The 26,961-nt window shown below is 36.9% G+C and overlaps 1 protein-coding gene across 3 annotated transcripts in view; it reads left to right on the top strand.

Moving 5' to 3' along the window:
* Positions 1–26,393, top strand: part of ARID2 (AT-rich interaction domain 2) — a 172,421-nt gene extending 146,028 nt beyond the window's left edge. For 2 of the 3 annotated variants that reach the window (XM_086713597.1, XM_086713596.1), the window contains 5 exons: positions 8,007–8,145; positions 8,239–8,324; positions 10,066–10,189; positions 10,277–10,368; positions 24,761–26,393. In XM_086713597.1, the coding sequence (XP_086569723.1) occupies positions 8,007–8,145; positions 8,239–8,324; positions 10,066–10,189; positions 10,277–10,368; positions 24,761–24,905 (586 nt within the window). In that variant the 3' untranslated portion in view covers positions 24,906–26,393. Of the gene's footprint in view, positions 1–8,006; positions 8,146–8,238; positions 8,325–10,065; positions 10,190–10,276; positions 10,373–24,760 lie in introns of those variants that run through there. The other variant, XM_086713598.1, reaches the window with a different exon arrangement.
* The last annotated feature ends 568 nt before the right edge of the window (positions 26,394–26,961 follow it).

Raw genomic sequence — 26,961 nt, 5'->3', positions numbered from 1 at the left:
GCAAAGACTGAATCTTAATGTAACCTATGGATTTTAGCTAATAATAAACTGCAGTTTTAGGTTTATAGAAAAGTTAAGTAGATAGTGCAGAGTCCCCATGTATTCCCACTTCCCTGCACAGTTTCCCCTAGTGTTAACATCTTATATATGTTATGATTGATGAGTAATATTTATACATTATTATTAGCTAAAATCCATAGTTTTTATATTAGAATTCACTCTTTGTGCTATACAGTTGTGTGGATTTTGACAGTGCATAATATCACACATTCATCTTTACAGTATTATACAGAATAGTCACCCCCTAAAAATGCTTTGTTTGTTTAATCTGCTCACCTCTCTTTACTGCCTCCCCTCCCTGCCCCTGCCTCATGCAACTACTGATTTTCTTACTCTCTCTACAGTAAAGTGGGGGTAATTTTACCTTTATCAAAGAGACATAGAAATCAAATAAGACAATGTTTTTGAATAGAGCTAATACAGAGTAAGTAATGAGCAAACAATTTCAGTAGGGAGGTACTTTATGCTCTAGGTAGCTTTGTCAAGAACAGTGTGAAGTGATAAACTGCCATATCTTTCAAGGAGTCCAGGGGAATATCCATTGTCAAATTCATTTGTATGCTTTATTTGTCTTGTTAAAAACATGCAAATACACACATATTTTTATTTTTATTCATTTTTATTATTTTTATGTTTATATTTTTATTTTATTTCATTTTTACTTTTTTATTTTATCTCCAAGCTTATGTTTGGTTGATTAAATGTAACATATTTATTGAAATGCCTAAATTGTGCATATCCACTTCCATACTATTTTCACATGCTACTTGAAATTTTAGTGAAAGACCTTATTTAAACAAGGTCCCTGAGAGTGTATTTTGTGCTTTGCTATGTAAAATATGTGACTGCTTCACATATTAGGTTAGTAGGAGCTGGTGCTAGAGGATCAAAGAGCAAAAACAAGTCCTTTCCTCTATTGTTTATTATTAATACCACTAATAATATTTATATTGTAATGTTGTCCATATTATTATTATTAGAAGGAAAGGAGATAGGGACAAAGACAATTGCTTTTGGTTATCTTCCATCTGAACTTCCTTCCTATGTTTGAGATATTTCCCATAATTTGAGTCCAACTAGAAAACAGGACCTCTCTCTCTCTACAAAAGCCAAAAAAAGAAAAAAGAAAACAAAGAAAGGGAGGGAGGGAGGGAGGAAGAAAGGAACAGGCCAAATACTTGCTTTCTCCTGCATTACCTTTGGCATTTAGGCCATTCAGTCAGTTGTTCTCACCTGTGGCTTTGAATCTGGACTGGCTGTGGCAGAGGTGGAGGGTGCTGTAGCGACCACAGCATTTAGAAATTTTCCAAGAACACTCATGCTGGCTTGGGGCTGTCCAGTTTGCACTTGTAATTTTTAGTCCTCTATTAAGGCAATAAATTAAATTCTTTTAATAATAAAGTTAGTCTTTTTTTTTTGTTTTTCCATTTTGAACTTTTACAACTGGATATATAATAAAATTGGTAAGTCTCCCAAGCATCATTGTTGGTTTGGGTTTTTTTCCCCAAATTTTAGCAGCTTGTTACCAAATCTCATTTGAATATAAAATAATGTATACCTTTGGTATTTCTTTGGCCATAGAGTATTATCTGTGTATAACAGATGTCAAAGGTTGAAGTAAAAGTTAATTGTTTTATAATTAACAATATAACTTTTTTTAAAAACTGTTCTTGCAGTGTAGATTTTTTGATGTATAGTACTATCATTTATGTGCATTTATTAACATTTAAATGCACATCTTTTAAACTAGAATTTTCCTATTAAAAATATACATATCCCATATGTTTCAAGTCAAATTAAATGTTTTTCCAGCTGGAGGGCTATTAAGAGGGACATGGAATCCTTTTTGGTCATTAAAAACAGCCTGCCAAGAACTTGAGCAACTAAGAAAACTTTAAATGAAAATATTTAAATGAAAATATCTGAACTAAAGTGCTATTTTCAGCCCTTTTATTTATGTTTTAAAAACAAAGGAAACAATCTTAGCTCTGTTGTTTGTTTCTAAATTGTTCTTTTAAATATGGTAAGTTATTAAAATATCATGTGTATTATGTATAATTAATATATATAACCTGAAAAGATTGTAGGCTTTTAAATAATAAAATCTTTAAGGTAGTAGAAAAAATATGCTTTATTTATTTCATTTACTTATGTGTTTATGATGCCTAAGAAGTTGATTAATGGTAGGAAATGTGATAGTAATAATCATTGTATAAATAACACCAATAAAGTAATGGTTGGCTTTATTTTCAGGTGAAAAGTGTTTTAGCCTTTTTTTTTTAATGTTTTATTTATTTTTGAGAGAGAGAGAGAGAGGCAGACAGAATCTGAAGCAGGTTCCAGGCTCTGAGCTGCCAGCACAGAGCCTGACTGAAAGTGTTTTAGCCTGAAGCTGCTGCTTAGGGTAGCTGGAATCAGGAAACTTGGACCTACTAAGTGCCTTATGCAAAATTTGTTCAGTTGCAACAAATAGCTAAAAGAAAAAGGAATTTGGTGAAGGGGGTTTAAATGAAGGAATAAAAATGAATCCTGAGCTTCAACTGCAGTTATTTATGTAAAGCAGGGAACTAGCCATTATATATTGTATTGATGATGTAATTGAAAATAATATGTATCTTTGAAAAATGGCCAGTGATGGAGAAAAAAATTGTCAGATGTAGTTACAGTAATAAATGTGTTAAATATTAATTAAATTGAGCATTGCTTTGCCAGATACTGTAAATTGAGTTCCTATCTTTTGTGAAAGTAATGAGGTCAAAGGGAAGATGTTTCTGTTGTTTTAGTTGGAATAGCATATATATTGTTACACTTAACTATAGGGTTAATGGGGCACCTGGATGGCCTAGTTGGTTAAGTGTCCGACTCTTTTTTTTTTTTTTTTTAATTTTTTTTTTTCAACGTTTATTTATTTTTGGGACAGAGAGAGACAGAGCATGAACGGGGGGGGGGGGGGGGGCAGAGAGAGAGGGAGACACAGAATCGGAAACAGGCTCCAGGCTCCGAGCCACCAGCCCAGAGCCTGACGCGGGGCTCGAACTCCCGGACCGTGAGATCGTGACCTGGCTGAAGTCGGACGCTTAACCGACTGCGCCACCCAGGCGCCCCAAGCGTCCGACTCTTGATAGTGGCTCAGGTCGTGATCTTCCAGTTGTGAGATAGAGCCCTGCGTGGGGCTCCACACTAAGCTGTCTCTCTCTGCCCCTTCCCCACTCACGTGCGTGCGCTCTCTCTCAAAATAAATAAATAAACTTTTTTTTAAAAAGGTGTAGGGTTCAGTAGAAAGGAAAAGATAGAAGATGCAAAAGAGGAGGTAGTTTATGAAGGAATATAACAGATTCCAATATATAGGTGAAGGAATTAACCTTGGAAGTAGTCGCTACTTCTGGCCAAGATCCAAGGGAAGGGGGAAGTGGGAGTAATGACAGAAAATTTAATATAGAGAAGAAGTTAAGGCAGTTCTCCTAGAATAAACTTAAATTATTTCAGTAATTTGCCCTTTTTTCCAGACATATAACAATAAGGTAATATCCCTGAATTCACAGACTCACAGTATGCAGGGGAAGACAAACTCTGAAATAATCAGGTTGAAGTTTAGTGTTTAACAAAAGGTGAAAGGTTTGGAGCAGTTTCTGTGGGGAATGTTTTCAGGAGCAGAAATCATTGAAGTGAGTCGTAAGTAATGATGACAATCACTTACTAGTTGGGAGCATTAACTTGGAGGTGGACTAAACTTTATGGGGCAAGGCTTGGCAGTTTTGGAATAGTTGTGTACAAGGTCTCAGGGTAGGAGGTGAGTCATTTGGGCAAGGGCAAGGTGAAAAGACAAGAGTCACTAGTGCCATCACTGACTGCTGTGACTACTTCAAGTGATCATGATAATAGCTCTCACTTATTGTTGGCCTAATATTTGCCAAATGACTTTACGTGGATCATCAGATTTAAGCCTCATAACCACCCTGAAAGGAAGATTACCAGAAAGTAGAATGCGTTTCAGAAATGTTGCTTGCCCAGTGTTTCCACGTGGTTGTGCACATCAGGGGGCCAGGGGGAGGGGAGTGCCATTCACATTGCACGTGTCAGATAATAGTAAAGTGTCTTAGTGAAAGGCATTCTTTGAATTCATATAAATACACCATATAGCCATACTGTGACAGCAGTACATAAAATTTTCCAAGTAACAGTCCCAGCTTCGTGTAAAAACACACATGGAGGAGGGTGTAAGCTTAAAGGAAATATGCCAAAATATTAGCAGTCTGGGTAATTAAGTCACGGGGAATTTTTATTTTTGTTTGGATACTCTTCGATTTCTCTGGCTTCTTTAAATGAACATGTTTTTTTTATTTTGGGTGGGAAGGGTAGGTTATTGATGGAAAGGTAGTAGTAAGGAAAATTGTTCTAGACACGTTAGTAAGCAGTAGTGGCATCCCACCTTTATCTTCTCCCCTACCCCATTCCAGAAAAATCCATAAGATTCGGAAAATTCCGTATCCGTTTTACATTGAAGTTACATTTAAGCTTTAGAAATCCAGATATTCCATTTACGAACGTATTTGGAAACCTTAACTCCTTTCCGCCCTTACATGATCACTGCAGCCAACTCCATTCATAGTTATACTAGAACTTCACCTTGTACCATTATCAGCGAGTGGTTTGTATGACTGGAGTAGTCGCATAAATAGAAAATAGACTGAGGGGAAAGGTAGTAGATAAGAGGGAAATAATAGACTCTGTGCTGGGCAGGGAAAGTGATGAACACTTGAAACTCCCTGTAATCTTAAAACTGTATATATACACAGTTTTATATAGTTAGTAATTTAAGTTGGTTTCAAGAAGCACTAACTTTATCCCTTTTGCTGGTTACTGGTAAATTCATCAATTTTGTGTATTGTAAAAATTTAATGTACTACAGAATGGTTTCAGTACAGGTATCATTTTGACTAGTGACTAGTAACAGTACATTTGGATTTGGGTGTATGTGTGTGTGCACATGTGCTTGCACAAACACCTTTACTTTTCCATTAATAATTTATAATATTTAGGTAAAATCTTAAAAACACAATAAGAAATGCCTCCTGGTGACAATCATTAGATCTCCAGTCATATTGTGAGTACTAAAAATTAAAAGAACTTCCAAAAGTGAAAATGTACTTATTAACTTTAGTTTCAAAATAAGCTCTTCTTTTTTGTTATATCCCATGGCTAATTTTATAACTAGAAGTTTGTATCTTTTGTTCCCTTCACCCATTTTGCCCACCCATCATCCCTCACCCCTGACAACCACCAGTCTATTCTCCTTGTCTATGAGCTTAGTTGGGTTTTTTTAAGATACCATGTATAAGTGAGATCATACAGTATTTGGCTGTCTCTGACTTATTTCACTTTATCTAATACCCTCTAGGTCCATCCATGTTGTCGCAGATGGCAAGATTTTGTTCTTTTTCATGGCAGAGTAATATTTCATTGCATACATGTACACCACCACCTTTTTTATCCATTCATCTGTCAGTGGACACTTAGGTTGCTTCCATGTCTTGGCTTTTATAAATAATACTGCAATGAATATAGGGATGTGTATATCTTTTCTAATTAGTGTTTTCATTTTCTTCAGATAAATACCCAGAAGTAGGACTACTGGATCATATGGTCGTTATATTTTTAATTTGTTGAGGAACCTTCATACTGTTTTCCATAATGGCTGCACCATTTTGCATTCCTACCAACAGTGCATGAACATTCCCTTTTCTCTGCACCATCACCAACACTTGTCAGTGTTTTGTATTTTTTTTTTCTTACCTTATACTAGACATTCTGACAGGCCTGTGAGGTGAAATCTCATTGTGGTTTTGATTTGCACTTCCATAACAATTAGTGGTGTTGAGCCCCTTTTGTGTACCTGTTGGCCATCCATTTATCTTCTCTGGAAAAATATTTATTCAGATCCTCTACCAGTTTTTTTTAATTATTATTTGAGAGAGAGAGAGAGAGAGCGCACCCGCCAAGCAGGGAAAGAGCAGAGGGAGAGAGAGAATGAATCTTAAGTAGGCTCCAAGCTCAGCACAGAGCCCGACGCAGGGCTCAATCCATGACCCTGGGATCATTGACCTGAGCTGAAATCAGGAGTCAGACACTCAGCCACCTGAGCCGCCCAGGTGCCCCAAGATCCTATACCAGTTTTTAATTGGGTTATTTTTCACTATTGAGTTGCATGAGTTCTTCATATATTTTAGATATTAATCCCCTATTAGATATATGATTTGCACATACTTTCTCCCATTAAATAAGTTGCCTTTCCTTTGTTGTGCAGAAGCTTTTAGTTTGATGTAGTCCTACTTACTAAGTTTTGCTTTTTGTTGCCTTTGCTGTCAGTATCAAATCCAAAAAAATCATTGCCAAGACTGATACCAAAGAGCTTACCACCTATGTTTTCTCCTAGGAGTTTTATAGTTTCAGGTCTTACATTCAAGTCTTTGATCCATTTTGAGTTAATTTTTGTGTGTGGTGTAAGATAGTGGTTCAGTTTCATTCTTTTGCATGTGGCTGTCCAGTTTTCCGAAAACCATTTATTGAAGAGACGATCCTTTCCCCCATTGTATATTCTTGGCTCCTTTGTCATAAATTAATCAGCCGTATATGTATGGGTTTACTTCTGGTCTCTTTATTTTGTTCCATTGATCTGTGTGTCTGTTTTTATGCCAATACCATACTGTTTTCATTACTGTAGCTTTATAATACAGTTTTAAGTCAGAGAGTGTGATGCCTCCAGTTTTGTTGTTCTTTCTCAAGATTCTTTAGCTATTCTGAATCTTTTGTGTTTCCATATAAATTTTAAGATTGTTCTATTTCTGCAGGAAATGTCATTGGAATTTTGATAGGATTGCATTCAATTTGTAGATTGCTTTGGGTAGTATGGACATTTTAACAATATTAATTTTTCTAAGCCATTACAGCTTCACAATAAACTTTTGGAACATATTCATATAAATGAATATGAATGATATGATTTTTGACATTGTCTTTTATAATTCAATATTTAATTACTCTTAATTCAAATTTATTTATTTTAAAATGTCTGTCATCTCCTGAAGGATTACTAATTTGAAATATTGTATAAATACTGCACATTAAAAACTAGTTTATATATAGACATACTTTTATGACATGCGTAAAAAATCAAGTCTTTAGAGAGCTCTGCCATAAACTTTAAAGATATTCATTATGCAGATATTTGAGTTACTAATTAGCAATAGAAGGCTTTTATGTATTCTTTGCTGTCTGGATTCCAGTATTCTCTTTTCATTGCCATGTATTCTAATTAGTAAAGGAAAATAGTATCTGACTTTCTTCAGGTTTGTGTCCTTGGCCACTTACCCACTCAGACATTTGTATTGTTAAGCCCCCAGATATGTGAGTGAGTATAATGTTGGAGAAATGAGAGATGGACAAACAAAATGTTAATTCAACTAAAAAGCCAGACTTAACAAAATTTGTAGCATTTACATTGTTAGAACTAATATGCTGGAGTTTATTATATGTAATATGAAATCTAGTAAATGCTTAAACAGTTTCTAAAGGTATAACAGAGTATGGTATTTGTTTGTAAAATAATTTCTCTGTTTTGTTTTTAAAGTGATACTTTCTTTAAAGAGATTCTTAGGTGACTTTCATTGAAGGTAGGGATTTGCAAATGAGGCCTATTAAACTTAAAACAAATTACCAAAAGTCTTCAGTATAGTTGAATGATTTGATTTAGAAATGTAAACAGCAAAATTTTCAAAATTGTTTAAAAATACTCTTTGAAATGAACTGAATATGAGATCTGCCTATACTATTTTGTTTAGTATTGCTCTATATTGATCTTGGGCTTTTGTATTAGTAGAGCAGGCTTTCTAATTTACAAAAGATGTATCCAAATGTCAGAAAATTTCTACCAATTTTATTTTTTGTAGGTGGTTTCAGACACCCTCACAGGTTTTCTACCATGCAGCAACTGAACATGGAGGAAAAGATGTGTATCCAGGGCAATGTCTTTGGGAAGGTTGTGAGCCTTTTCAGCGACAGAGGTTTTCTTTTATTACCCACTTACAGGTATACTTTCTTCCTAATACTATTTGGTCAGTAACTCCTCTGGTTTATTAAAGATCTTGATGCGTATCCTTTTACTTCCTCTTTCTCAAAAAGGATAAGCACTGTTCAAAAGATGCCCTGCTTGCAGGATTAAAACAAGATGAACCAGGACAAGCAGGAAGTCAAAAATCTTCTACCAAGTAAGGACCATGAGTTTACTTCCTCTTGTACATGCAAAAGGAAAAAGCAGGAGAACTAGGCAAAGCAGAGTAACAATGAAAGACAACCTTATGCATTAGGAGAGCAGAAGCCTAGGTTCTAGGTTGAGCTCTGCTGTGACCCAGCCCTGGGCCCTGTCCCAATTGCTTAAATTCTCTAAACATCACTTTTCATATTGGCTAGACTGCATGCTCTGTTAATAATTTGTAACTGTAATGTTTTGATTCAAATTTGTAGACAAGTCATGAGAAGTAGTGACAGGTGATAGTTGAGAAATGCTTTGTAAACTGGAAATGTATGTATGGTTCTTTGTCCTTTGGGAAAATAGTTGAATATGTATTTGATAATGGCCAAGAGATTTCTTCTCACAACTTCTTCTCTCAGGAAAGACCAGGGTGTCATGTGAAGATTGTATGTAAGAGTATACATATCACACTTACTATATGGTTATTCATTTACCTGTTATTTCATGAACACATACTTGTAATGCATGTGGTCAAGTTCTAGTTGGTTATAGATTCCCGTAAGATCCTTATTAAATTTACATAGTATTTATCTCCTATTCTGTTTCTAACTGAGTCCTTTAGTTATAGATTCTGTAACCTAAATCATATGTTTAACTTTCAAAAATGTGAAGATAAGGGGCATCTGGATGGCTCAGTTGGTTAAGTACCCGACTCTTGATTTCAGCTCAGGTCATGATTTTGCAGTTCGTGAGATTGAGCCCCACTTCAGGCTCTGCGCTGACAGTGCGGAGCCTGCTTGGGATTCTCTCTCCCTCTCTCTCTGCCCTTCCCCTGCTCTCTCTCACTGGCCCTCTCTCTCTCTCTCAAAAAATTAACTAATTAAAAAAAAAAGTAGAAGTGCCAGAAATAGACCCATACTACAGATGTGAATGAAACCTGAAGCACAGAGGGGCAAACTGAAATTTTCAAAGTCACACATGTAGTTACAGGGTCAGAAATAGACAGGGTTTCCTCATGTGAGAGTCCATTGTTCTTTCCACCATTGCCTCACAAGAATGTAACAGATAGTGATGCAATTTTTCTGCTTGGCCAAGGAAATCTAGCATTATTTGAATCTTTTATATAAAACCTATCTCTGCAGTCCCTCCATTCTCTATCTTTCATAAAGGACAGTAGAAATAAATCGAAAGGATTGATTGAAATAATCAGATAATGATGAAACAAAGTACTAGTGTGAAAACGTGGTGTTTAGCGTAATTCCTTACTACCATAAGGTTCTCTTTTCCTGGATGACCTATACCTGTACCAACACATTCTTAGGTGATATCATTGTACTCTTAGGTACTGTTTAGCAAAAATAACTTGCAACTCAAATTGTAGACTATTTTCTTTTCTGTTAAAATCTTCAAATTACATTCAAAATCTGAACTCCATAGCTCTGATACTGTGTTGTATTGATTTTGATTGCTTGTTTACCAGCACAGTAACTTTAAAGATGGACTACACTAGAATATCTGTTGTTAGCTTTAAAATTGATAGATTGGAAAATAAAAGACTGGAAACCTCACCCTGATACTAAAAGCCCCTTTGCCTCAGCTGACACAAAGTAAACAAAGTTAACGCTGGGCCTTTGGAGCGTGTGTTTATCTGGTATCTGGTTTCAAAGTAACCACCTGAGGGGGTTGGCAGGTTGGTCATCCTTGTCAGTCTGTCTGCAGCATCATGTTAACAATCTCTGTCTCTCTCCTCAATGTAGGCAGCCTGCTGTAGGGGGCACAAGCTCAACTCCTAGAGCACAAAAGGCCATTGTGAATCATCCCAGTGCTGCCCTTATGGCCCTTAGGAGAGGATCAAGAAACCTTGTCTTTCGAGATTTTACAGTAAGCAAACCTTGAAAGCCTTATCTGTAAAGGTGTGAGCACTGTATGATTTAGATCTTTATTCTTTTCTTTTCCTTTCTTTTTAAGGATGAAAAAGAGGGACCAATAACTAAACACATCCGACTAACAGCTGCCTTAATATTAAAAAATATTGGTAAATATTCAGAATGTGGTCGCAGGTGAGTAATCTGTTTTCTACAGCCAAAGTGAATTTAGATTATTTTACTTCTACGTGTGAGTTAATAAAACTAGATAACTGTGTTTTATTCGCTGTTTTTCTCATCAATTTTGTGAATATGTCCAAAAGCTTATGCCAACATCAGACCAACATGATTTCGAAAGCCAAAAATGTAGGCGCATCTGGGTGGCTCAGTTAGTCGAGCATCCAACCCTTGATTTCAGCTTGGGTCATGATCTTGGGGTTTGTGGGTTCAAGCCCCACATCTGGCTCTGCACTGGCAGTATGGAGTCTACTTGGGATTCTCTGTCTCTCCCTCTCTCTGCCCCTCCCCCACTCACGCTATCTCTCTCTCTCTCTCTCAAAATAAATAAATAAACTTTAAAAATAGATACATAAAAGCCAAAAAAGTAGACATTGAAACAACCAGAAGGTGTTCTTTTAATTTGTTTTATTAAGTTAATCTTTCTGGCCATAGAATTTAGAGCAAAACGTAGATTTACTAAAGGGAAACCTTAGGAGTTTATTTGGGGGGTGAGGGGAGTCACTTGGAAAGTGAATGGGTGTCATTTGAATCCAGTGGAATTAGAATGGAATTTAGTTCGGTAATTGACATTTTAATGAAGCCATCAAAGTTTAAAACTTACTTTCTTATGAACTTAAGCAAGAGGAAACTCAGGATTTTATAGATCTTTAGAAACTAGAATCAATAATTCTAAGAGAGCAAATGTGGAATGTTCTGTTGATGACTTTTGGACTTTGTCTCCCTTGAAGCTTGTCTGTAATTTTCTAGAATTCCTTCTGTGTTTTCAACTGACTCAGGCTCTTTTCTTGAGAAGTTGTCCTCTGAGGCATCCTGACTTCTAGTTAGGGACTTTTTCTCTGAGTTTCTCTCCTCTTAAATACTATTAGTCCTATCTCCTAAATATATCCTGAATCTACCTTAGTTCTCCCCACTCCCTGCATTTTGACCTTGCTTTGGTCCTTTTATATTTCTTGCAGTAACCATCCAACTGGATTTTCCCAACATAAAAACAGTGGTATCAATTACAAAAGAAAGGGGCGCCTGGGTGGCGCAGTCGGTTAAGCGTCCGACTTCAGCCAGGTCACGATCTCGCGGTCCGGGAGTTCGAGCCCTGTGTCAGGCTCTGGGCTGATGGCTCAGAGCCTGGAGCCTGTTTCCGATTCTGTGTCTCCCTCTCTCTCTGCCCCTCCCCCGTTCATGCTCTGTCTCTCTCTGTCCCAAAAAATAAATAAACGTTGAAAAAAAAAATTACAAAAGAAAAAGCAATGAATTTGAGTATATCAAACTTCAGTAAATTAAAGATGAAAGCACTTAAAACTAAAGTTTGAAAAACAGTATTTGCAATGCCAGTTACTATGTTTTAGTGTATACAGTGTTCTCACAGATGAATGAGAAGAATTCTTAACATTCAAAAAGAAAAATAAGCAGTTTTTCACAAAAAAAGAAATATGAAGGGTAGTAACCATAAAGAACACCAGAATCTTCTTCATTTGTGACATGGTTTCTTCTCCTTTTCTTACTGTATTTCCCTCTCCCTCTGTAGTCCATAGCCTGTATTTCAGTTCCAGCCTAACTAAGCCATGTGCAGATTCCTAATCGTGCTAGACGCTTTCACGTTGCACTTTGGTACCTTTTGTTCCAATACTTACCCTGTGGTGGTCTGTTGGTTGTCTGGAAACCCTTCATGATTCAGTTCAGGTAGCAGGTAGCAGCTTTTGTGTGCTGCCTCCTGTGCCATGTTCCCCTGCCCCATAGCGTTTGTTCTTCTCTGTTCTTTTAACCTGTCTGTCTCGTAATATTTAATCTTGTAAATATTTGTAAATATTTGTATTTGTATTTACAAAAACTTGTAAATAGTTTTTGTATGGCTTTTTTCACCTACTGACCTATGTGTAGACATTCTCTGATTAATCTTTGTAGCCTGAACACCTGGCACAGTACTTAACATGTGTAGATAATTTCTAATTTCTATTCGTCCTTAAGATTCAACTCAGGGGTTACCTCTTCCCTTCCTGACATCTTCCTCACTAGCCCACCTCTGACATCCCTCACGTCCACCTCACACATTGTGTTTTACCACCCTAGATGGTGAGATCTTTGAAAGCAGGGATTGAATATTGATTTTTCATTTCTGTGTCCTCCGTGCCTACCGTAGTGTTTGGAATGTAATAGCAATTCGATAAGTATTTGATTGATAGACACATGGAAGGAAAGAAGTTTCACAAATTCATTCTTTTCTGGAGTTCTAGAGATCTAGAATTTGTGTAGATAATTCGAATTCTTAAAAGTAAATTATATGGGGTGCCTGGGTGGTCCAGTCGGTTAAGCATTGACTCTTGATTTCAGCTCAGGTCATGATCTCACGGTTCATGGGTTTGAGCCCCATGTCAGGCTCTGCACCGACAACACGGAGTCTCCTTGGGATTCTCTCTCCCTCCCTCCCTCCCTCTTTCTCTCTTTCCCTTCCTCCCTCTCTCTCTTTCTCTCTCTGCCTCGCTCCCTCTCTCTCTCTCTCCCTCTCTTTCTCTCTCTGCCCCTTCCCTGCTCTCTTCAAATAAATAAACTTCAAAATAAATAAAAGTAAATTTAACAACTTAGCATTTTACCTCATTCAAATTGCACATTCTTAGGCTTATAGCAGAGCCACTTTGGCTAGATCTAATATAATTACTGAGCCAAAGTTTTCATTTTGCTGTTTTTGTTTTGTTGTTGATAGTGTCATTTTCTATGTAACTCTGAACTTTCCAACATCTTCTGACATCTTCAGTTACTATGATCTTAGAATAGCAGAACCAAAAGAATTAAAACAATCCATTAAATTCTTACCGTTCACCCTCCCAGTCCAGGTTGAACTGCAGAACCTCACTCAGACATCTCCAGATGTAGATTTTGGCTTAGCAAGAATACTTACAGAATCTGGCAACCTATATATGTGAAAAAGAGAGTATAGGAAATCAGCTGCAAAAGATTATTCTCTGTTGAGATTTCCCATCTTTGGTGGAATAAGTAACAGGGTATGACTCTTTTTTAGACTAAAACCAACTCTGCAATAAGAAAATTGCAGGTTGATAGGAAGATATGTGGAAATATACCTGCAGTCTTGTACAGTATACTGAACAGTATGAAATGTCAACGTTTTTATTTTTTTTTTTAATTTTTTTTTTCAACGTTTATTTATTTTTGGGACAGAGAGAGACAGAGCATGAGCGGGGGAGGGGCAGAGAGAGAGGGAGACACAGAATCGGAAACAGGCTCCAGGCTCTGAGCCATCAGCCCAGAGCCCGACGCGGGGCTCGAACTCCCGGACCGCGAGATCATGACCTGGCTGAAGTCGGATGCTTAACCGACTGCGCCACCCAGGCGCCCCAATGTCAACGTTTTTAAATTTGAAGTGCAGAATCTAGTTGTTGGAATAATGTAAAATGTTTAAATGCAGTTTATCTCCATTCTGATTAATTTTGACCTCTGGAGTATTGCAGTATATATCTCTTCCTTTTGATTCATATACCTTTATCAATAGAATATGTGGGTCTTATTTAATAATCAAATGGTACTTTTCTATATGCTAATAATGAAGTGAAAAAAGAGAATTAATTCCATTTACAATATATCAGTCAAATAAAATACTTAGGAATCATGTTAGCCAAGGAGGTGGAAGACTTGTGCACTGAAAACTAGAAAACATTGCTGAAAGAAATTAAAGCAGACATAAATAGAAAGATATTCTGTGTTCATGGATTGGAAGACTTAATATAGTTAAGATGTCCGTACTACCCACAGCGATGGGTAGTTCAGTAAAATCCCTATCAAAATCCCAATGATATTTTTTTACAGAAATAGGAAAATCCATTCTAACCTTCATAGGTGATCTCATGGAACCCTGAATAGTCACAGCTATCTTGAAACAGAACAAAGTTGGAGGACCCACAGTGTCTGATTTCAGAATTTACAACAAGGCTACAGTAATCCAAACAATGTATTACTGGCATAAAGAGAGACATAATAATCAATCAGTGGAAGAATAGAGCCCAGACATAAGTCCTGGCATATATGGTCAAATGATTTGCATTAGGGTGCCAGTTCTCCATTCAAGGAGAAAAAGACAGATGGAGCTGGGAAAACTGGATATTCGCATGCAAAAGAACAAAGTTGAACCCTTACCTGACACCACATATAGAAATTAACTCAAAATGGATCAAAGATCTAGAAATAAGAGCTAAAACTGTAAAACTCTTAAAACATCTGAAGAAACTTCATGACATTGGATTTGGCAGTAATTTGTTGGATATGACACCAGGGATGTAGGCAACAAAATGAAAAATAAATTGAACTTTATCAAAATTAGAAACTTATGCACCAGTGGACATTATTAACAGAATAACAGAATGGCAGAAAATAATTGCAAATTACATATATGATAAAACAGTTAAAATCTAGAATATATAAGAAACTCCTAAAACTCCACAACATAAAGCAATCTGATTTTAAAAATGGGCAGGGGCACCTGGGTGGCTCAGTCAGTTAAGCATCCAACTGTTGATTTCAGCTCAGGTCATAATCTCAGGGTTTGTTAGTTCAAGTCCCACATAGAATCCCTACTTGGGATTCTCTTTCTCTCCCCCCCCACCCTTCCCCCACTCATGTGCACCCTCTCTCCCTCCCTCTCTCTCTGAAAATAAACTTAGCGAAAAAAAAATACAATAAAATAACAAAATAAAAATGGTCAAAGGACTTGAATAGACATTTCACCAGAGAAGATAAACAAATGGCCAGTAAGCACATGGAAAGATGCTCAACATTATTGATTGTTAGAAAAGCACAATCATAACCACAGTGAGAGCCACTTCACAGTTATTAGGATGGTTATTATTTAGGGGCTCAGTAGGTTGAGTGTCTGACTCTTGATTTCGGCTCAGGTCATGATCATGGGATCAAGCCCCGTGTTGGGCTCCATACTAAGTACGGAGCCTGCTTAAGATTCTCTCGCTTTCCCTCTTCCCCTCTACTGAGCTGTGCTCTCTCTCGCTCTCTCTGTCTCTCTAAAAAAAAAAAAAAGGAAAGAAAAAGAAAACAAGTGTTGACATAGATGTAGAGAAATTGGAACCCCTGTGCACTGCTGATAGAAATGTAAAATGGTACAGCCACTGTGGAAAACAGTATTTTGGTTCTTCTAAAAATTAAATATAGGTTTGCTATTTGATCCAGCAATTCCACTTCTGGGTATATACACAAAAGAAAGTAGGGAATTGAAACAACTACAAAGGAATTTGGGGGGAAATGGGGAGTGACTGCTAATGGGTATTAGGTTTATTTTTGGAAGGATGAAAATATTCTAAAACCATGGTGATGGTAGACAGTTCTGTGAATATTCTTTTTTTTTCAACGTTTATTTTTTTTTTGGGACAGAGAGAGACAGAGCATGAACGGGGGAGGGGCAGAGAGAGAGGGAGACACAGAATCGGAAACAGGCTCCAGGCTCTGAGCCATCAGCCCAGAGCCTGACGCGGGGCTCGAACTCACGGACCGCGAGATCGTGACCTGGCTGAAGTCGGACGCTCAACCGACTGTGCCACCCAGGCGCCCCAATTCTGTGAATATTCTAAAAAACCACCGAATCGTACACTTAACTGGGTGATTTGTATGGTATATGAATTATATCAGTAAAGCTATAAAGATTAATTTAAAAAATTAAATGGTAATATAAAGCTTATAATGGAATATAGTAGTCCTCTACTTATCTCCTACCAACCTTCAACAGGGAGCTTTCAACAGTTTGAACTAATTTTTCTGGTACTTGCCTCCATATTTCTAAATAATATTCTTATGTTACTATTTCATAATTTACCTGTTTTACACATTAACTGTTGATATTCTTTCTAAAGACTTGAATACTCTTAAAACCTCTCTTTCCCCTGCTTTTCCTTTGCTCATAACATTGTTATATCACAGTTTTCAGTTAAATCTTAAATCAGATATTGTCAGATTGTTTGATGCTCATCCAAGTGCTACTGTTATTAAAGTTTTCTTTCTTTCTTTGTATTTCTGGGGTTAATGATTGTCTTGCTTTTTGTTTAGCTTTTTATGGACCTAATGGTGATTTCTCTATATATTACAATTATTTCTCAAGCCCATATATAAGCTATCCAGATGCCTAAACACAGTTGTTAAATCTCTCTCACCTTTACATTTTTTCCCCTGCAGTCTAGACAGCTTGCTTTCTAAGCCTAGTACATAGCCATTCTCAGGAATTCCTTCAATATTGAATCCCTTTCTCTTGTATTCAAATTATTTCCTTTACTTGACTTACTCCCTCATCGTGCTAAAGCGTATCCTCCAATATTAAACTCCACAGGTCTGAGAATGTCTTTAGTCTATTCTTACTCATGACAGTTTGGCTAGATTTAGAATTCCAGATTGAAAAGTCATTTTTTTTTTTTTAAGTTTATTTATTTTTGAGAGAGACAGAGACAGAACTTGAGTGGGTTAGGGGCAGAAAGAAAGAGAGAGAGAGACACAGAATTTGAAGCAGGCTCCAGGCTCCGAGTGTCAGCACAGAGCCCTATGTGGGGCTCAAACTCTGAGCTGTGAGATCATGACCTGAACTGAAATCGGATGCTCAACCGACTGAGCTACCCAAGCGCCCCATTTTTTTTTTTTTTAAAGTCTGTGAGGGCATTGTCTAATGTCTTCTAGCATTCAGCTTTGCTGTTAAGAAGTCTGTAACTTTCTGGTTCCCATTCCTGTGTTTGTGATCTATTTTCTCCCTAGAAGTGTTCAAGATCTTTTTTTTCCCCTTAATTTCTGATATTCTGAAATTCTATGATGTTGTGTCTTAGTGTAGGTGTTTTGTTGTTGTGATCATTGAAGTGGGCATTTCATTTCAATGAATCCTTTCAATCAGGAGATTCATGTCCTTCAAGATGGGAATTTTTCTTGAATGTCTCTTTTTATAATTCCCTGCCAACCATTGACCCTATTCCCCATTTCTGAACTTAAGTTTTTTGGATGCTAGACCCTCACAGATTAATCCTCTAGTTTTCTTTTCTCTCTTAGCTTTCATTTTTGTCTGTTTAATGTATTTCCTGGGAATTTCCTTGACTTTGTCATCAACTCTTGAATTCTTACTTAGCCTATCCTGCTTTAATTTCTAAGAGCTCTGAGTGCCAGTGTTGCTGTTTTGTAACACCCTGTTCATATGTTGAATACAATGCCTTCTCATCTCTCTGAGGATATCAATGCTAGGATTGTTAAATTTTTTTCTGTTTCCTCCAAATTCTTCAAATAAAGGACACATTAGTGGTTCAGTCTGTTGAGCACCCAACTCTTGCTTTCGGCTCAGGCTCAGGTCCTGGGACCAAGCCCTGCGTTGGGCTCTGAACTGAGTGTGGCACCTGCTTGGGATTCTCTCTCTCCCTCTTCCCCTCTTCCCTGTGCTCGCTCACTTTCGCTCTCTCTCTCTCTCTTTCTCTCTTCTCTCTCAAAAAAAAAGTAAATTCCTCAAATGAGCATTCAGGCTTCATGTTTTAAATTAAGAATAAAATATCAACATGCTAATCGGAAGCTCTGAGTATGTGATCTCCACTTGTCACTGGTGATTGCCATTTTTGGTGATCCCTAATGATCCAATTTGTTTATTAGAAGCTCTTCAAATATCAGTCTCTAAAGAGAGATTTTGTTTCTCCAGAGAAGAATCTCTGATTTTCTTGCCTTTGGAGGTGGGCGGTTTGGAGGAGGGTCAATGTGAAATCCTGTGTTCTGGAAACAGAATGGGAGAGGGGAACCAAGAGGACCTCATTTTTGTTCAGTTGATCCCTCACCCTCCGGTAGTCCTAAGCTTTTCTGGTTTATTTCTTCAGAAAATTTTCTTTAAATCATTTTGGTACTGTTTTGGGAAGGACAGAAGAAAAAACTCTGTCAAACTGCTGAGTGTCTTAAATTGTGTTGACTAATGCTACTTACAAATTATTTTTTCTTATCTATTAAGTATATTAAAGTGACACAATGTTTATCCTTTGTAAAACATAACAAAATAAAAACCTTGAAATTTGAAATTGAAAGAATACCATTTTATACAACAAAATGGGCATATTTTGTTTATCTAGTGAGTGCTTATTTCTTTAAAACCCCAAAAAGTAGAAGATATTAATTTATATCAAAAATGAAATTGTTACAAGGCACCTGGCTGGCTCAGTTGGTGGAGCATGTGATTCTTGATCTTGAGGTTGTGGGTTCGAGCCCCTATGTTGGATGTAGATACTACTTACAAAAATAAATAAATAAATAATTTAACGAAAGAAAGAAAAGAACGAAGGGAAAGAAAGAAGAAAGAAAAAAGAAGTTGTTACCTTAAAGTCATCCTGGTGATTTAAATTTAATCTTTCTAAGTTTTATCCATGTGACATAATAATAAAGAATACTTTTGAGGGGCGCCTGGGTGGCGCAGTCGGTTAAGCGTCCGACTTCAGCCAGGTCACGATCTCGCGGTCCGTGAGTTCGAGCCCCGCGTCGGGCTCTGGGCTGATGGCTCGGAGCCTGGAGCCTGTTTCCGATTCTGTGTCTCCCTCTCTCTCTGCCCCTCCCCCGTTCATGCTCTGTCTCTCTCTGTCCCAAAAATAAATAAACATTGAAAAAAAAAAAAAAAAAGAATACTTTTGGGGCGCCTATGTGGCTCAGTCAGTTAAGCATCTGACTTCAGCTCAGGTCATGATCTCGCAATTTGTGGGTTTGAGTCCTGCCTCAGGCTGTCTGCTCTCAGCATGGAGCCCGCTTCAGATCCTCTGTCCCTCTCTCTCCCTCTCTCTCCCCCTTCCCCACTCACACTGTCTCTCTCAAAAATAAATAAACTTTAAAAACAAAGTAAAATATTTTTTAAATAATACTATTAAAAATACATTTTTAAATACTATTTTTAAACTATCAATTTGAAAAAATACTGTAATTGGTGAAGTTTTTGAAAGTTTTTTTTCCTTTATCAAAATGTTCATCAATATAGGAGGAAAACAATTTGATCCCACTTCGTAAGTTTTTTATTATGGAAGTATAATGTAAGTGTTAGTTTCAGGTGTATGATACAATGACTGAACAATTCTGTACATTACTCAGTGGTCATCAGTATAAGTGTACTTTTCATCCCTTTAACTGTTTCACTCATCCGCTCACCTACCTCCCCACTAGCAACCACCAATTTGTTCTCTGTATTTAAGGGTCTGTTTTTTGTCTCTTTTCTGTTTGTTCATTAGTTTTGTTTCTTAAATTCTACATGAGTGAAATCATATGTTATTTGTCTTTCTCTGACTTATTTCACTTAGCATAATACTCTGTAGGTCCACCCATATTGTTGCAGGTGGTAAGATTTCACTCTTTTTATGACTAATATTCCAGTGTGTGTGTGTGTGTGTGTGCATGCATGTACTTACACCACATCTTTGTTAGCCATTCATCTATGGATGGGCAATTGGGTTGCTTCTGTATCTTGGCTATTGCAAATAATGCTGCAATAAACAGGCGTGCACATATCTTTTCAAATTATTTAAGTTACTTTAAAAGTTTTATAGGACTGGGGCGCCTGGGTGGCGCAGCCGGTTAAGCGTCCGACTTCAACCAGGTCACGATCTCACGGTCCATGAGTTCGAGCCCCGCGTCGGGCTCTGGGCTGATGGCTCAGAGCCTGGAGCCTGTTTCCGATTCTGTGTCTCCCTCTCTCTCTGCCCCTCGCCCATTCATGCTCTGTCTCTCTCTGTCCCAAAAATAAATAAAATAAACGTTGAAAAAAAAAAATTAAAAAAAAAAAAAAAGTTTTATAGGACTTTATTTCTTTTCTAGAAAAAAATTGTAGAAATTTCATAATTCATTAAAAAATTTGTTTAGGACCACCTGGTTGTTCGGCTTATTTGGTTTAAGCATCCAACTCTTGATTTCAGTTCAGGTCATGATCTCATGGTTCGTGAGTTCAAGCCATGCTGTCAGTGCAGAATCTGCTTGAGATTCTCTCCCTTCTTGGCCTTCCCTCACTAGCTTGCATGCATACACACGCTCGCTCACTCAGAATAAATAAACGTAAAAAAATTTGCTTAATCAATTTTTTAAATAAATCATACCTAAAATATAAAAACCAGAAGTGTATAAAAGCTCCATGAACCATCACAGAGTGAACCACCCATATAACCAAACATCCAAGTTCAGAAATAGAGGAGGGATGCCTGGGTGGCTCAGTTGGTTAAGCTACTGACTCTTGATTTCAGTTCAGGTCATGATCTCAGTTCATGAGACTGAGTGCTGCACTGGGGCTTTGTGCTGAGTGCAGAGTCTGCTTAAGATTATCTCTCTCCCTCTCTCTCTGCCCCTTCCCCCCCCCCCCCAAATAAATGAATGAACATTAAAAAAAAAAACAAAGAGGAGGGCCAGTATTGCAGAGCCCCTTTGAGTCCCTACTGCCTTTATCCCATTTTCCTTGGTGGGATCACTGTCCTGATGTTACCCATAGAATTTTACCTGGTTTTAACTTTATATAAGTAGAATCATACGGGATATATTCTTTTGTGTTATCTTCTTTACTCATCTTTTTTTTGTGTGAAATTCATGTTACATGTAGCAGTACATTGTTCATATTCTTGCAGTATATGATTCTGTTCCACGAGTATACTCAAATTTGTTTTTTCCATTCTACTTTTGGTAGGCTTATTGGTTGTTTTCAGTTTGGGGCTATTAAAAATAGTGCCACTATTGGGGCGCCTGGGTGGCTCAGTCGGTTATGTGTCTGACTTCGGCTCAGGTCATGATCTCACAGTTTGTGGGTTCGAGCCCCATGTCGGGCTCTGTGCTGACAGCTCAGAGCCTGGAGCCTGCTTCGGATTCTGTGTCTCCCTCTCTCTCTGCCCCTCCCCTGCTCATGCTCAGCCTCTCTCTGTCTCAAAAATAAATAAAAACATTAAAAAAAAAAATAGTGCCACTATGAACATTCTGTACATGTTTTTGGCCATATATGTATATATTTCTATTGAACTTTTAAGAATGATTGGTGATTCAGAGGATATTACAACTTGAATACATAATGCCAAACAATTCGAAAGAGATTTTATTAATTTATGCTCCCTCCAGCATTGTAGGAGAGTCACCGTTGCTCCACATACTTTTCAACATTTGGTATTATAATTTTTAATTTTAGCCATTTTGGGGGCTGTGTACAGTATGGAAACTACATAAAAGTCAGTATCAAAATAGCTAAAAAACATGAAAAAATGCCCAACTCCTTAGTCCAGGGTTATTTTAATGAAGGCACCACGTTCTTGGGTTATCTCAATGATGGTTGATTTTTTTTTTTCTGACATTTAATGTGAAATTTTTCACACATAAGGTAAACTTGGCATAATTTTGCAATGAACACCTATATACCAGTCACCTAGCCTTTTTTTTTAAATGTTTATTTGTTTTTGAGAGAGAAAGAGCAAAAAGTGGGGGAGGGGCAGAGAAGGAGGGAAGCACAAAAACCCGAAGCAGGCTCCAGGCTCTGAGCTGTCAGCACAGACCCTGATGCAGGGCTCAAACTCACGAACCATGAGATCATGACCTGAGCCAAAGTTGGACACTGACAGAACCACCCAGGCACCCCTCACCTAGCTTTTACCATTGACTTTTTACTATGCTTTTCTTACCACATAACTGTCCATCCTTCCACTCAGCATCACTGTGTAGAAAAAAAAATTTTTTTAAGTTATAATTAAAAAGAAATAGCTGCTTTTATGGAGTAATGACACATTCAGATGATAAGCTAAATATTGCCTGCTTTCACTTAATGAAGGGAATAAAACTTTAAGCATAGGGGCGCCTGGATGGCTCAGTGGGTTGAGCGTCTGACTTCGGCTCAGATCATGATCTCATAGCTCGTGAGTTTGAGCCCCGCATCGGGCTCTGTGCTGACAGCTCAGAGCCTGGAGCCTGCTTTGGATTCTGCATCTCCCTCTCTCTCTGCCTCTAACCTACTCACATTCTGTCTGTCCCTCTCAAAAATAAACAAACACTAAAGAAAAAAGTTTTTAAAAACACTTTAATCATACCTAGAATATAATTTTAATTTTCAAGTCCTCTCTTAAAAAAGCAGCCATCTTATTCCTCTCCACCTGTTTTCTGACATGATCTGAATTTTTATTTAGTTTTATCTTAATTTTGTCAAGGACACTTAACATGAGATCTGACCTCTCCACAAGTTGTTAAGTGTATAATACCTTATGGTTGACTATAGGTACAATGTTGTACAGTGTATCTCTCAAGTTTATTCATCTTGCTTAACTGAAACTTTATGCCCATTGATCCTCATTTCCATCTTGCCCCTAGCCCCTGGCAAACACCATTTCAGTCTTTTATTCTGTGAATTTGACACCTCTAGAAACATCTGTTTTCTAAGCATGAACGAAGCTTGATACAGAATTATGCCTGGCAGTCTCCTATGTTTAGAAAGGTACCATGGAGAAAAGTCAAACAGTCCGATGATCTTGCTAATTCTGCCACTGCTGTTTAGCTAGAAAGTCATTTCAGTTTTGGATGCCTGAAGATGTCCTCAAGTTACTCATCTGTAAATTGAACAGGTTAAGCTAATTGTTTCCCATATTCCTCCTTTTCCTACAATATATTAACATTACTGGGTGCAGAACTATGTATTATTTCTTTAAAAATACAGAGTTTTGGGGGCACCTGGGTGGCTCAGTCGGTTAAGCTTCTGACTTCAGCTCAGGTCATGATCTCATGTTTTGTGGATTCAAGCCCCATATTGGGCTTTGTGCTGACAGCTTAGAGCCTAGAGCCTGCTTCAGATTCTGTGTTTCTCTCTCTCTCTCTCTCTCTCTCTCTGCCCCTCCCCTGCTTACACACTGCCTGCCTCTCTCTCTCTCTCTCTCTCTCAAAAATGAATAAACACTAAGAAAACTTAGAGGTTTGTAGACTTTGTTTTTGTTTTACAGATTCCACATATTAGTGAAATCATATTTGCTTTTCTTTGGCTTACTGTACTTAGCAAAATACCCTCTAGGTCCATCCATGTTGTTGCAAATGGCAAGATCTCATTCTTTTTTTTCTTTTTTTCTTTTTTTTTTTTTTTTTAATGATTGAGTGGTATTCTATTGTGTGTATATACCACATGTTTATCCATTCATCTGTGGATGGACACTTAGGTGCTCCCATATGTTGGCTATTATAAATAATGCTTCAGTAAACATAAGAGTGCATGTATTTTTTGAAATTAGCTTTTTCATTTTCTTTGAGTAAATAGTAGTGGGATTACTGGATCATATGAATTTCTATGTTTAAGAAATTTTTTTGAGCGACCTTACATATTTGGTAGAATTCACCAGAGAACTACTGAGCCTGGTGCTTTCTGTTTGGGGAGGTTACCTTTTTTTATTATGATTCAATTTCAATCTTGAATAGATTCAGATAGTCTGTTTCACTTTGTGTGACATTTGGAAGCCTATTTCTTTCAAGGAAGTGGTCTGTTTCGTCTAGAGTTTCAAATTTGTGGGCATAGTGTTATCCATATTCATTCTTTGTTGCTTTTAATGTTCATGGGATCTGTAGGGATCCTTGGTACCTTTCCTCTTTCATTTCCAGTGTTAGTAATTTGTATACACACTCTTTTTTTCTTAGATAGCGTGTCTTAGAGACTCTGATTTGGTGGTATTTTCAAAGAATCAGCTTTTGGTTTCATTGATTTCCTCTTTTCAATTTCATTGATTTCTACTTGAATTTTTTCTTCTGCTTACTTTGAATTTAATTTGCTATTCTGTTACTAGTTTCCTAAGGTGGAAGCTTAGATTGTTGATTTTAGATCTTTTTTTCTAATACTATGCATTCAAACAATGCTATAGATTTCCCTCAAAGCACTGCTTTCACAGCATTCCACAACAGATTTTAGTAAGTTGTATTTTTATTTTAATTTAATCTTAAATATTTTTAAAATTCTTTTGAGATTTCTTCTTTGACCCATGTATAACTTAGTGTTACATCATGTATTTGGGGATTTTCCAGTCACCTTTCTTTTATTTCTGGTTTCATTCCATTTTGGTCTGAGAGCTGACCACATTACTACCAGAATTCTTTGAGCCATCTTTTATACATGTGGCTTTTCAAAGTGTATTAAAAGCAACAGTATATAGATGTGGTAAACACACTTGTTCACTGAAAATCACTACATAGATACAAGGAAATCTGTCATGCTTAGAAACATCTTTTATCCACGGAAGTTCATAATGTATTCCATTCACTAAAGGGAACACATTTTCTCAATGAAATAAAACTTAAAATCTTTAAACTCGTAAAATCCGTAAGAAATCATCACTGACCTTGGTTACTGACGAACGTCTGTATGTTTTTTTTCCAGATTGTTAAAGAGACATGAAAACAACTTATCAGTGCTAGCCATTAGTAACATGGAAGCTTCCTCCACCCTTGCCAAATGCCTTTATGAACTTAATTTTACAGTTCAGAGTAAAGAACAAGAAAAAGACTCCGAAATGCTGCAGTGAAAAATAATTCCACTTCTCTAGTGGGGACTCAAAGTCAGATACATTTCACATACTGTTACTGAAGAAAGCACCAAGTCTTAATGGAACAGAGACCATAGAATGAATTATTTTATCTCCTCCCATGATGCTGAGAGGAAGCTTCGTATTCTGATCTCTGAGCGAATCCCTTTGTTCTCTGTTTAAAAAAAAAAAAAATCTAAAAAGAAAACGAAAAAAACTGCTGTGGGATTGTCAACCAGCTTATCTGCAGGATGTCTCTCAGATCTGATAAATCCTGATGGAAACTGGTATGATCAGAATTCAGTACCATCCACATTGGAATATACATGGAATATTGTAAAACCTACATGAGCAGATGAAATAGAAGCATTAAATATTTTTATCTATATCCAAAAAGGAGCACATTTTTATATTTACAAAACCGTTTAAGCTGGTTTGAATAATTAAAAAAAAAAAATTTCAGCACACCTATACCCCCTGATCTCAGAGGGGGCCACCAATATCTAGCTATGGATTGTGTGTTTTGTTTAGAAATCAGTAGCTTGGTTTTCTTACTTGAGCCAATATATTTTCACTTATTTATTATCATAAAAATTTACCAGTCTGAATAGATCTTGTAAATATTTGTGAATAGAATGAACACCTTTCATGCCACTGCAGCCACTGGAAATACATTCTGTGGTGTCCTAGAAGCATTATTGGTAGGTTCTAAAGTTTTCTAGACTTTCCTGTCAATTGTAAGTAATTGTGATATATTCTACGCAGTGGATGAATGTTCTTTAAATTTGTGTAAATACTTCTGCAAAGGTACTGATGCTGTAAAGTCAAAACAGTTTTGTGGAACTGTGATTTTTTTTTTCTTTTTTTTCTTTTTTCTTTTTTTTCTTTTTTTGTTTTGTTTTGTTTTGTTTTGTATTATACACCTTGTAGAACTCATTTTGCTGGCTGAAAGAGTATGGAATAATATATCTCATGTCATTTTTGTAGAAGAAAAACTATTTGAAGGTATTTTTTGGTTTTCCCTAACATGTATCCACTGTAAACGTTTGTCATGTGCAAGCTCAGAGCTTGGACAGAATTTTTTGTATTTGTAAATTGGTTTAAATACATGGAATTTTATACAGGTTTTCTCCTGTGTTATATATGCATTATGTGCAGGTATGATATTTTCTTCACTACTTTTTCTATCTTAATATAGTGTGGAATTTTATTGTATTATTCTTCCATTCTTAATACTGTACCACATTCCTGCTCAGAAACTGCTCACTTCCTTAAATTGTCTTTTCCCCCAGCGTGAAATGTATCCATTTATAACTGCCTATTGCCTGTTCTATTAGCATCCAAAAATGTGGAAGGCCTCCCAACCACCATTTCTGCTGTGTCCTTAGGATGTGCAGTAAAAAATATAGACCTAACAGTTTATGTTATAGAATGGCTTTATTTACTTTGGTGACTGTTTATAGTTTTTAAATAAAAGACTGAACATTTTCTTGAGTCTTTCATTTCTGAGTATGCTTAAAACATTCTTTAAAAATATAGAGAGAATCCCAAATTTAGCTGAAAGCAGGGTCCAGTCACCTATTTAATTATATATCGATTTTTAATTCGTTAAATAGAGAACAGATAAAAGAGATCCTTTACGTGACAAATTTGCATGAGATAGGAGATTGAGAGTATTTTCCATTTGTTACAATGTAAAACAAACCCAGATTATTATTTGATACTGTGTTTCTTGGAGTGTTGGTTCAGAACCACAATGCACCCAAATCTTCAACTTGAATTTAGGAGCAGATTCTTAGAATAAAAGGATCTTAGTTTGGATATATATACAAAAAAAAAAAAAAATTAATAGTTTGATTCAACTAGTATCAACGGAAATTCTAATTTGTCCCTGCAAGGGGGACCTTGGCGCTGCACTCTGCCATGTGCTAATGAATGCTTCAGAGACTTTTTGTCCAGCATTAGCCACGATCATTTCCTAGGGTTGTGGGGTTTATTCTTGACCCACCTCCCGAGATTGGGGCTGCCAGCAGACGCCGCAGAGATCATGCAGTAA

This window comes from Puma concolor, chromosome B4 (genome assembly GCF_028749965.1).
Source record: "Puma concolor isolate L17-30 chromosome B4, mPumCon1.1.hap2, whole genome shotgun sequence".
In the NCBI taxonomy this organism is placed as follows: domain Eukaryota; kingdom Metazoa; phylum Chordata; class Mammalia; order Carnivora; family Felidae; genus Puma; species Puma concolor.
This window is presented reverse-complemented; position numbering and strand designations above follow the sequence as displayed.